The following is a 13,063-nucleotide window of genomic DNA, read 5'->3' on the forward strand; positions in this document are numbered from 1 at the left end:
GTTGAAATTTTCTAGAAAGATATGGTGTTTACACGAAGCTACATATACATCGGACATGAGTTTGATTGAATGGTGCGCTTACACTAGTTTGGATATAAAAAAATGGGCAAATCAGCTATTACATGAAGCCTCAAGAGTCAAGAGGCGCGACTCTTTTTAAACATAATGAGTGCAAAAGAGAAAAAAGATGAAAGAACAAATTATCCGACCGGAGAGTCGTGGGTCGTGAGTCCGAGACTCTTTTTTGACGTTTCTTTTTCCACTTTTTCTTTTTTCAACATTCCCTCTCATTTCTTTTTGCTTCTTGGTGCAATACAACAACAACAAATTTTAAATCAAAAGAGAAATGTCAAATTTGAGTCCTTGACTCAAGAGGCATCGTGTAATAGTACGCGCCTCACAGAATGATTAGGTGTGTTTTTTATTACCACCGGGCTTAACTGGTTAAAAAAAACGCCTCGGGGCTTAGCGAGAAAAATTGGCAGCACTGCATACTAAATGTTCCGAAATCAGCTGACACAAAAAAAAATAAAGTTGTTATATTTTTCGCTTTTGGGGCTTCTTAAAGGCTTGGCCACACCGGAGGGTACGCGGTAGCGGTACGGGTAGCGGCAACGATATTTGTATTAAAAAAATTCCACACTCGAACGTTGATGTGTCAGTTTGGAATTTTTTCCATACAAATACCCGTACCGTTACCTATACCTCTACCGCGTACCCTCCGGTGTGGCCAAGCCTTAAAGGCTTGGCCACATTGGAGGGTATGCGGTAGCGGTACGGGTAGCGGTGAGTGTACTTGTATGAAAAAAATTCCAAACTGACACATCAACGTTCAGGTGTGGAATTTTTTTAGTACAAATATCGTTACCGCTATACCGCATACCCTCCGGTGTGGCCAAGCCTTAAGGCTTGGCCACACCGGAGGGTACGCGGTAGCGGTACGGGTAGCGGCAACGATATTTGTATTAAAAAAATTCCACACCCGAACGTTGATGTGTCAGTTTGGAATTTTTTTCATACAAGTACCCATACCGTTACCCGTACCTCTACCGCGTACCCTCCGGTGTGGCCAAGCCTTTAAGGCTTGGCCACACCGGAGGGTAAGCGGTAGCGGTACGGGTAGCGGTAATGGTTTTAGTTTTAAGGCTTGGCCACACCGGAGGGTATGCGGTATAGCGGTAACGATATTTGTACTAAAAAAATTCCACACCTGAACGTTGATGTGTCAGTTTGGAATTTTTTTCATACAAGTACACTCACCGCTACCCGTACCGCTACCGCATACCCTCCAATGTGGCCAAGCCTTTAAGGCTTGGCCACACCGGAGGGTACGCGGTAGAGGTATAGGTAACGGTACGGGTATTTGTATGGAAAAAATTCCAAACTGACACATCAACGTTCGGGTGTGGAATTTTTTTAATACAAATATCCTTGCCGCTACCCGTACCGCTACCGCGTACCCTCCGGTGTGGCCAAGCCTTTAAGAAGCCCCAAAAGCGAAAAATATAACAACTTTATATTTTTTTGTGTCAGCTGATTTCGGAACATTTAGTATGCAGTGCTGCCAATTTTTCTCGCTAAGCCCCGAGGCGTTTTTTTTAACCAGTTAAGCCCGGTGGTAATAAAAAACACACCTAATGTAGTTCAGGCTTAAAGGTATAACTACAACGGCAACTTTTTGCAAAAAATTAAAAAGGGAAAATTTTCAAACTCATTTTGTGATAGTTTTTCCGACCAAAAAATTAAAAATAATGATGCAGAAAGCTTATTTTTTGGTTTAAAAAACAATTTTTGTAGTTTTTTTTACATAAACAAATGGAGCTTGAAAGAAATAAAATTTTTTTACTTTTGTAAATTTCCCACTTTTTCACTTCAGGAGAAACAAAACTACTATTTTTTGAGGGGAGAGATTTTGGTAAATAAGCAAACACATATACATCCTCAAAGTAGACTTTGTTGGTGGTTGTATATTCCCCTAAACTACTGAGGTTTGGTTTGTAGGGCGTGATACAGAATCCAACCCCAGAAGATAAAAGTTTCAGAACCACGGATTATATATTTGTACAATAAACCCAAAGCTTAGCTTTTGGTCTAAAAAACAATTTGTGTACACTTTTCCAAAGACCGAAACTGCTCTAGCAAGAAAAAAAAATTAGTTTTAAGGATTGGCCACACCGGAGGGTATGCGGTAGCGGTAACGATATTTGTATGAAAAAAATTCAACATCTGAACGTTGATATGTCAGTTTGGAATTTTTTTCATACAAGTACCGTTACCTCTACCCGTACCGCTACCGCATTTAAGGCTTGGCCACACCGGAGGGTATGCGGTAGCGGTACGGGTAGAGGTAACGGTACTTGTATGAAAAAAATTCCACATCTGAACGTTTATATGTCAGTTTGGAATTTTTTTCATACAAGTACCGTTACCTCTACCCGTACCGCTACCGCATACCCTCCGGTGTGGCCAAGCCTTTATATTTTTTCAAAAAGTGAGCAATGTAGTTTCGGCCTTATAAATCCGACCAAAAAAGAAAAAGAACAATGGGAATAAATAATGAACACGTCTAATAATATCTGTATTTTGGCATCACTCCCAAGTCCCAACTGTCAACACAGCGTCTTTTTTGACATGGAATTTTTTTTTCTCGAAATCTATTTACTGAATACTGTACTTTTATGGTTAAATTTCTTAAAATTCATCAAAAACTTATTAAAAATTGAAACAAAATGCCAGCCGATCAAATACAATATTCAGAAAAATACTTTGATGATATATACGAATACAGGTATGTTTGTAAAGTTGAAGAAAAGAACCAACAAAATAATCAAAACCTGTTGCCTAACCTATGTTTAGTTAATGGACAAAATCAACAATGTTTTTACTATGCATTGGAATTTGCTTGATTGTTTGATATTGGAGATGCACTGCGACCTATAAGATCTATTGTGCCAACTTTTAAGCTAGCTGAGTTAGTTCCTCATTTTATAGCTCCTCCTCTAACCTAATTCCTACATGTTGCACTATTTACTAGACCCCAAATGTTTAGGTGCCTTCTTAACTTACAGTGGCCCTTGAGGGAACCAATGATTATCTTGGGGTTATTCCTACATAAACTGATACAGGATTTGAAACGCTCTTGGTCGTAGTTCCCGAGAAGCATTTTTACCTGTCTCAGTTTTGATAGTTATGCCCAGTTTCTTGTTCTCCTGGGTTCCTCGTCTAGTTTTATTTCATTTTTAATAACATTTTCACCTATTCCACAATACGATTCGGGTCCCATTAAAGGGGAATTTGCTCCCGGTTTTGCCAAAGAGTCCGTCTTCTCGTTCCCCTGAACACCAACGTGCCCAGGTACCCAGTGACTTTGTTTATTTTAGTGGAGTCGAGTGGAGTGATATTTGCAGTAACCTGAGTATAGTTAATTCATCTTTGTTCGATCTGCATGAGAATATTCTAGAAAGTCTGAAAAAATCAGAAACCACTAATAAAATCAGTAGTGCTAAAAATGTTCAATTCCATGACATATACCCTCACCTTGATTACAACATCCTACCATACTTTGTCGATGAAAATTCTTCACATTTGGTAAGCTTAGTTCTCCAAGCCAGAGGAGGGCTCCTCAATATAAACGCCAAAGCTTTAAAAAAAGAAACAGTCGGTATTTGCACAATTTGCATTGCAATTATTCTAGACTGATATGTTTTTTGCTTTCTCTTGAAGAAGTCTATGAAACTTTAAATGGCAAAAACTTTTGATCTCTTTTCAGTTATTTAAATTATTGTTTAACCCTTTCTAACCCAGCGTTACTCTCATGTAACATATTTTTAAAAATTCGTAAAAAGTATTAAATTAAACAATTTTTTAGGTTTCGATGGCTTAATTGAAAGATAATAATGCCTAGTTACTGGTTTATTACAAAAAGTTAGTCAAAATTCATACCTTTATTTTTTTTTTTATCGAAAAAGGGACTGAAGTTTACATTTTTTTTTTTTTTGCAAAAATTTTTTTTTTATATATGGTCATAATTTTGAAAAAAAGATATGATGTTAATGCAGAAAGTGTTTTGTTTTTTTTGCTTAGAAGAAGTAGTCCATTGAAATGTTACAAAAATTTGACCGAACCTTGCATTTTGGGTAGGACAAGATTTTTTTGTTTTGATCTGTAGGGGAGGTTAATGTGAGTATACAATCCAGTTTTCGGAGTTAAAAGCCTCCCCATTTGGCCGCCATCTTGGAAAAAGGGGTGTTAACTGTTTTTTATCGATATCTTGCGAACCGTCCCACAAAAAAAATGTCTAAAGCGATTTTGTAGATAATTTATTTCTCTATAATTTTTATTAAGGTACTTTTTTCTGTAAAATTGCAAATAAGAAAGTTATACTTGAAAAGAGATGCACATTTTCAAGAAAAAATTCTTTGAAGGGCCGTAGCTTTTTTTCTACAATTTTTAATTTCTGGAAAACGGCAAGACTTTTTTGCATCCGGTTTTCTGTTTTTGTTTGAAAACACATTACAGCATTGAATTTTGAAAACTTAATTAGTACTTAATTATATAAAATCTTGAAAAAAATTAGTTCAAAATATTTTTGTCGTTAAATTTTTTAATTAAAAATAATATAAAAGAAAAGGTTTTCGGCTTTACAAAAAAATATAACACGTTAAAATGGGTGTAACCGTTGATTTAGTAATTTTTTTTTCAAAAGTAAGACATTTTTTTTTAGAAAATTGCCCTCCTGACTAAACAGTAAAGTAAAAAAATAAAATAAACATATAAAAGTACGAAAATAAATTGTTACATTTTTTCTGTAAGACCATTGCAGCAGCTTTATATAAACGAAATCTGCCAAATGAGCACATCAAATTGTTGAAAATTAAATGATCTTTAAAAACTGTCATGAATATTTTTTCAAAAAAAGTTGTAGAAAAAAAGCTATGGCCCTTCAAAGAATTTTTTCTTGAAAATGTACATCTATTTTCAAGTATAACTTTCTAATTTGCAATTTTACATAAAAAAGTATTTTAATCAAAATTATAGAGAAATAAATTATCTACAAAATCGCTATTGACATTTTTTTTTGTGGGACTTACGGTTCGCAAGATATCGATAAAAAACAGTTTACACCCTTTTTCCAAGATGGCGGCCAAATGGGGGGGCTTTCAACCCCGAAAACTGGATTGTATACTCACATTAACCTCCCCTACAGATCAAAACAAAAAAATCTTGTCCTACCCAAAAGGCAAGGTTAATGTAACATTTCAATGGATTAAAGTAGCATACATTAAAGTTTCATAAAAAGTTATTTTCTCAGTTGTCCGACTTTTTTTGGTGGTCATAGGCAGTGCATGTTACTTACATGCAACATGAGAATAACACATTAATTTTGCTATTTATTAATTTGGAAAAAAACTGTTTGCTATTCATATTTCTTAGTTGTGATATTTGTGACCAAAAATACCGAAAAAAACATTTTTTAATATTGATTTAGATAGCTTGGGTTCGAAAGGGTTAAAGTATAGAGAGTTATTGTTAAATGAATTTTGTTAATTAGAAATATATATAATAAAGTAATGAAAATTACGAAAACGAAAAATAAATAAAAACGATATAACTACTATTTTTATATTTAATAATATTTATTATTATATTAACATATTTAGCCAACCTGACAGACAACATTAAATGTATGTCAATAATACTGTAATACTAAAATTACGTATTAAGATTTTGTAAATCACTTTGTAATTAATTTTGTAATTGAATTTTTTAATAAAATCTTTATCAATCTATCTATCTATCTAACTTTGTTTATTTTACCAAGTAAGTTTTCCTTTACACTCCAATACTAGCTTGGAGTTGATTTCGTAGTGTGCTTTTAGGGCAGCTTGACTATCAGACATAATGGCAATGTTTTTGTTTCGATGATTTAATTTGAGGTTTATTTCTACACATTTTACAATGGCATTTACCTCACCAACCCAAATCAACAAACCCCACAACTGGACATCCGGGTCTGAACACCCCGAGGACAACCTAGTCAGCAGACTTTTTAAATTAAGTTTATCCATGTATAATATTTATTTATATTTTATAACTTAGTCATTGTATAAGGTTAGGCCCCCTCTGTGCTAACAAAACTTTGTATCAATCAATGTATCTTAGAAATAAGTTAATTTTTTGTCAATTGTAAATAACAAGTTCCATAAACTAAATTGAAAAAAAGAAAAATGTACCTCAGCTTGAAAGATACTCGGGGATTGACCCATTGGTACGGAGAGTTTGGTACTAGACCTGCACCTGTACCATCCACTGTTCTCGACCCGTCTGTATACCATTTGATGGTATTTTCTTTAAATGAGTAGTTGATAGATTCACCTACACAATTTTTAAAACAAATGTATATTGTGCTTTTTCACAAAGTTGTCGTTTTTTGCCAAACCATCTCTAGGAAAGTCAAGGAAGTTTAGTTCTGAGGATCTGGACGGGAAGTCTCCAGTTCCTTCCTTTACAAATCTCATAACAGCTTCCTTAGCAGCACTTTCAATAACTATGTGAAGTTAAGTTAGATTTAGAATAACCTCCATTGCTGCTGTAGGGCATGTTCTCACAGCTTCGGTGATACGGACACATGCGAGTACTTGCACTTTATCTAGTGATTTCCTAGTTGTTGAAGATCGGTTCTTTTGTGCCAAGCTACCGCACTATAGGTAATTACACTGTGCAAGTTTTTTGAAAAAAATTTTTGAGACAGGCGCGCGATTAACTGTTTCGCCCTATTTCGGACCCGAGAAATCCATTGGCATCATTAGTTTTTCGATTTATCGGTACGACTTCGAACAAATTTTTTTTTGAAAGTTTTTTCAATTATTTTGAGAATTTTCCACTGTTTTTAGTCATTTTTCAATCAAAAATAATGTTTATATTGCTAATAATTCTGCTCAAACGTTATTTGCTACATTGTAAACAATTTTGAACAATTTATTTCAAAGTTTAGTGATTTTTTTTGAATTTTTTTTTAAAAAATCGAAATTTTTTACATTGTTATCGTTTTTTCGCTGTTTTTGTTCTCTTTTGCACAAATACATAGCATGTTTTCCATTAAAAATTAATTTAACTGTTAATTTAGTGTTGGTTAAACTTTGACATACTATCGATAGCATCGATAACAAAAAAAATCGAGTATATCGATACTTCACAAAACTATCGATAGTTTCAATACTTCCAAATTATTTTACCACAAGGCTACCGATATTATCGATAGCTTTGAAATTAATTAAACACAATTTGAACTACAAGTTAAGTTTTCGTTTGACATTGGATGTAAACAACGAATTAACATAGCCGATTGTATCGATAGTTTTAAGAAAAAACTATCGATAATATCGGAAGCCTTGTGGTATAATAATTTGGAAGTATTGAAACTATCGATAGTTTTGTGAAGTATCGATATACTCGATATTTTTTTGTTATCGATGCTATCGATAGTATGTCAAAGTTTAACCAACAGTTAACAGTTAAATTAATTTTTAATGGAAAACATGCTATGTATTTGTGCAAAAGAGAACAAAAACAGCGAAAAAAACGATAACAATGTAAAAAATTTCGATTTTTTTTAAATTTTTTCAAAAAAAATCACTAAACTTTCAAATAAATTGTTCAAAATTGTTTACAATGTCTTTCTACTGGTAGAAAATAACGTTTGAGCAGAATTATTAGCAATATAAACAATGTTTTTGATTGAAAAATGACTAAAAACAGTGGAAAATTCTCAAAATAATTGAAAAAACTTAAAAAAAAAATTTTGTTCGAAGTCGTACCGATAAATCGAAAAACTAATGATGCCAATGGATTTCTCGGGTCCGAAATATGGCGAAACAGTTATTCGCGCGCCTGTCAAGAATTTCGACTTGCACAGTGTTATAGCTCTTACCAGAATGTTGTACATCCATCTTAGGATGTATGGTTTGCAGCCCCATGAATTGCTAATCTTTTGCATATCATTAAGGCTTTCGTAGCTTTACCAGTGGTTATTTCTGCGAGTTTCTTCCAGAAGAGTTTACTATCTACCTTCTGTGTTTCTATTACTTCTCCAACTAGCCTAATAGGTTTCATATCATACGCGGAAGAAGTCTTTTTTTGGTAAATGGTATAATTGTTGTCTTGGTAGGATTGATGTTAGGTTCAGCCGATAGGCACAATCTCCAAATGCTTTTCAATCCTCCTTGAATAATATCGCAAAGAGTTTCTTGAAACTGCCCACTGGCTGTTATTACTAGTCATCGAGCGTATACCTTTGGAAGTTAGATATTCTAGTTGTGAATCAACAACAATTCTCCAAAGCAAGGGTGAAAGAACCCCTCCCTGAGGACTATCTCTTGTTGTGATGATAGTTTGTACATTGAGACCTGGCCTTAACTCAGATGTTCTTTTAATTTCATCGAAAAATGGTCTTACTTTTATTTTACAATTGCTCGATGTATTTATACTAAATTAAAACTTTTTTTCAGGCATGTTATCCTCCCACAGGATTTAACACGTTTGGTGCCCAAAACTCACTTGATGACAGAGACGGAGTGGAGAAATCTTGGTGTTCAGCAGAGTCCCGGATGGGTTCATTACATGATGCACGCTCCTGAACCCCATGTCATTTTATTCCGTCGGCCAAGGACTGACTTACCTGTCTCATCGTCAAATGCCAACAGGACAAATGAGCAACAGACCCAAACAAACCTTATTTTGGGGGCTTAAAAAAAACATTTGATATTCTTAAGTTTTTTTATTGTTTTGGTTTTACTTTATAAATGAATAATTTTTGGTAAAACATGTTTATAAAAGCCAGGAAGAACACATTTTAATAATTTAAGTGCCATTTCATTGGCCTTCAGTGTTTTTTAATTGGACTACTTTTACTTTCGCCTGTGCAACTGTATAATTTAAGAGTTTTTAAAAACTTTGTAACAAAGTTTCTGTATAAAATATATTATATTAAACCTAATCTTAATTTAGATACAATCAATAAGATGGAATGCTTTATAAAAAAGACAAAGATATAGTTATAAATAATAAGATTGATTTATATAACATGCAAAGCATTACAAAACATAAATACAAAATTCAAATGTAACTTGATTGTTGTTGTAAAAGAGACTCAATTTGCATTTGATTTTTCGGTTTCAATTGCAAGCCATTTGGATAAAAAAATAAAATGAATTGATATCACTCAACAAGAGCTTGAAGCAAAATGACTTTATTTATTTATTAGCTACAAAATTTATTCTTAGCCCATTTACAATTGTTCATTCAATTAAATTTTTAAACAATAGTATCTACTAGGCTTTAAAAATCTTTCTGAAAGATAGGATTTCAGCCCTTAATTTATTATGAACGACAAGTACAGTGTTTGATTCAATTTCTTCTCATAGAGTTGTAAGCCAACAATGTGTTAAGCCTAAATAACCGACCAGGGTAAAAGAATTGTCACAATGGAAATATATGCGATACCGGTACAGGTAATTGGTAATTGTATGAAAAAAGTACCACACAGAAATGTTGACGGTCTGGAATAAAAGGTAGTTACGCATAAGCCACAGTGACCCAAATATATAGTTCGGTTCGTCACTCTCTCAAGATATAACTAAATTCATTAAAGACTACAATATTTTATTAATTTTAATCCACACATTTAAACAAAGCTTGAAGAAAATTTATTGATCGGTTTCGAATTATTGGTTTTTAAAAAATTTGATATTTCGGCTTTGGTATCAAATAAAAGACCTATAACTTAGGAATATTTGTACTGTGAATGCTTTGTGCAATGTGAAAAGAACAAACAATTATATAATTTTTTATTTTATATTTTGAATATAAAAGCCGTGTTTTATTGGTACTCAGTATTTTACTGAGTAAACATTTTATGCTCTAAACAACAACAAGCGATTACTTTTATTTATTATTAAAAATTCTTTTTGATAACAAAAAATATGTAGTGAAAAAAATTTTTTTTTCTTTAAAAAAAAATTTCTCTTGGGAACAGATGACAATTGTAAGTAAGTGGGATGCAACCAAAATCAAAAAAAATGTATACTCACCGCGATTTTTTTCTCGCAAAACAATGTGCATCCCATTGTTTTTGTGGAAAAAGCTCTTACAATTGTCTTCTGTTCCCAACAGACATTTTTTTTTTTCAAGGAAACAAATTTTTTTACCACCATTTTTTTTTATCAAAAAGAAATAACTTTAAAAAAATAATGCTAAAGTCATTATAGCAGGTTACTATGTATAAGGTAAAATGCAGACTATTTTTCAACCGCAAAGCTAAACTAGATTTGTTTTATCTAAATCGTGATAGCCGTTTTCGAAAAAAACATTGCAAAATTTTCAAATCCAGAAGAAAAGTTTTCCATGCGTTAAGATAGTGAAAACGTGTACAGTGGCATGGCACATCCACACAGGACCGATGATTAAAATCTCAAAATCTTTTTTGACACAAAACCAATTATTTGCTCTAAATAAAAATATTCAAAGAAAAAATCGTTTAAAAAAGGAAACAATTAAAAAACAAAGTCAAACAAAAATAAAATTTATTTTTTTTTTCTGTATTTGTGTACTTAATATTTGATCTATCGTTCGTATTAATTTCATTCACACCATAGTCCATTTAGATAAAAAAAAATTGTAAACAAAAATGAACAACGGTGACATAAAACTGCTGTTTTAAAAACATGATAATTCAAAATTTTATTTTTATTTAAATAAATATTTTCAACACGTTTTGTGTATGAAATTTTCTGATTGATTTTCTTTGATCTTGATGAGATAATGACAAAAAACATTTGGCAAATTTCAAATTTATTTCAGTTTCTCTTCACCTGCGTACATCTAAAATAAAAAATTATATGTAAGTATTTACATACAGTGTTGGCCAAAACTAAAACAACGCTAGTTTCATTCAAAATAATTCAAATTTCTGGCAGGTTTATTTCAGGACATTCGATGGTTGCAGGGGTGTTGAAAAACGCATTTTTCTTATGTTTAATTAAAGTATATAGGTACATCAAATACAATAGGGGATGATAAAATGATGTATACAAAAAAAAATTGGTCAATATGCCAGACTCTGAGAAAAATATTCATTTATAACTATTTTGTAAATTGTATTTATAAAGTTAAAATTTGTATTTTTAATAGTTAAAAATAATTATTTTTGACTATTTTAATAGTTAAATATTAAATATTCATTTTAAAATACGAATTAAAATAGTCATTTGCAACAACACAAGCCAAAAAAAAATTAGAAATAACTAAAATTTGTGATTGGGTATTTGCCCATTAGAAATATCCCACAACACAACCAAAATATTCACAAGTTGTTTGCTTTTATTTTCCTTCATAAAAAGGTGATACAATTTTTCTAACGATATAGATATGTATGTAATATAGATAGGTATAGGTACTACTAGGCCAAGTCTATGATCCAAACAAAAAGAAGATCTGTTAATTCATTTTTTCTCAAAAGATATCGCCATGTTAAAAGGAGAGATCCTGTGAACCCCTCCAAAAAGGCAATAACGAACAACGTTCCGACATGAAGCAAGAAGAAAGGTTAGCCTAAAAGCCTGGTACAAGCAAATGAAAAAAAAAACAGCATTCATTTGGCTTCAGAAATTCAACAATTTGAAACCTAGAGGTTTGCCGCCGATTTCAGAGGTCAACCAGGCGGACAGTTATGAACCCCTCGACAACGACATTGAGATCGTGAAGAAGAAGAGAACGATGTTTGATAATGCGAAAAAGTGGGTCTCGCAATTCGATCCGTCTGTTGTGTATGTATCTCTGTCTCTCTCTCTATATTTATATCGATCTACATTCCAAACCATTAAAGAGTTTTGGCCTCAAATTTGGTAGTATCTAATGATAATGAGTTTTAGTAGATTTTCTTGAGTATTTTTAAGACTAAAACTAGCGGTATCTGCCATCATAAGACACATTTGCTTATTTTTCTCAAAAAACGTTCAACAGTTTCGATTTAAAAAAAAATCTGAGGGTTTCCGCAAATAAGGTCTTACTTTTCAAAATAAATACAAAAAATGAACCTTTATTACCGCTACCTCTCACAGAACCGTTTTCTTGATTTCTGAATTTCTCTTAAATGACTAAACAGATTACAACAAAATTTTTATAGAGAAGCATAAGTACTTAGTTGCAGAGTTAAAAAAAACACAAAATGGAAACTAATTTTGGAACACTTGAAAATAATCAAAAATAATATTTTCATATTCTTGCGTTCACGGAGAAAAAGATGACTTCCGTCTTAAATTAAGCGGAAATTCACTTAATTAAAGATGAAAATCTTCTTACTATCTATGCGCTTAATTTAAGACGGAAGTCATCTTGGCAAAAAACCATCATGCAGAAATCCGTTATGGTCTTTTTATCTGTTTTGAATCAATTTTTTTTTTAAGTTCTGATTCAATTTAAAGTCATTTCTCTACTGTATTGTATAATGCATTCATTGTTCTGCTGATAAATTAATTTTTCCCAACGGTGATTCATCAAAAGCGGATCCAAATTGCGTCGAAATACTTCAAAATTAATGCTAATATCATTTTGAAAGAATTTAACAGCAGAACTAGGTAGCGCTATTAGGAAAAAGCACCTCACGTCTTAAGAAATATTTTTCGTTAAAAGTCGAGTCCCCAACAATTTTGACAATTAACCACTTAACCTTGTACCATTATGTCATAACAACTACATTTTTTATACAAATTGATAGATACCCATTATTTAATAAATGCAATTATAAAATATCATTGAATGGATTTATTTTTAAAAATCCAATCAGCTATACAAAAAAATAAACATATAACAAATTTTTTCTTGTCTTTACATTTTTTTGCATAAGCAAATAACTTTCCTTGCCTCATTAATTTTCAAAAAAAAAAAAAAAAAAAACATGAAAAAAAAATCGAATGTTATTAATAACTTATCCATTTAAAATATGCACACTAAAAGACTCATTAAGAAAACACTCATCATTTTTTTGTTCAACAAAAAACATGCGTTT

The 13,063-nt window shown here is 32.1% G+C and overlaps 1 protein-coding gene across 1 annotated transcript; it reads left to right on the forward strand.

Moving 5' to 3' along the window:
• Positions 1-2,608: 2,608 nt before the first annotated feature.
• LOC129917142 (cyclin-dependent kinases regulatory subunit) lies at positions 2,609-9,242 on the forward strand. The gene is made up of 2 exons (XM_055997508.1): positions 2,609-2,788; positions 8,508-9,242. Exons 1-2 carry the CDS (start codon positions 2,730-2,732, stop codon positions 8,746-8,748), a joined length of 300 nt encoding a protein of 99 aa, XP_055853483.1. The 5' UTR covers positions 2,609-2,729; the 3' UTR covers positions 8,749-9,242.
• The last annotated feature ends 3,821 nt before the right edge of the window (positions 9,243-13,063 follow it).

This window comes from Episyrphus balteatus, chromosome 3 (assembly GCF_945859705.1).
Source record: "Episyrphus balteatus chromosome 3, idEpiBalt1.1, whole genome shotgun sequence".
Lineage (NCBI taxonomy): Eukaryota > Metazoa > Arthropoda > Insecta > Diptera > Syrphidae > Episyrphus > Episyrphus balteatus.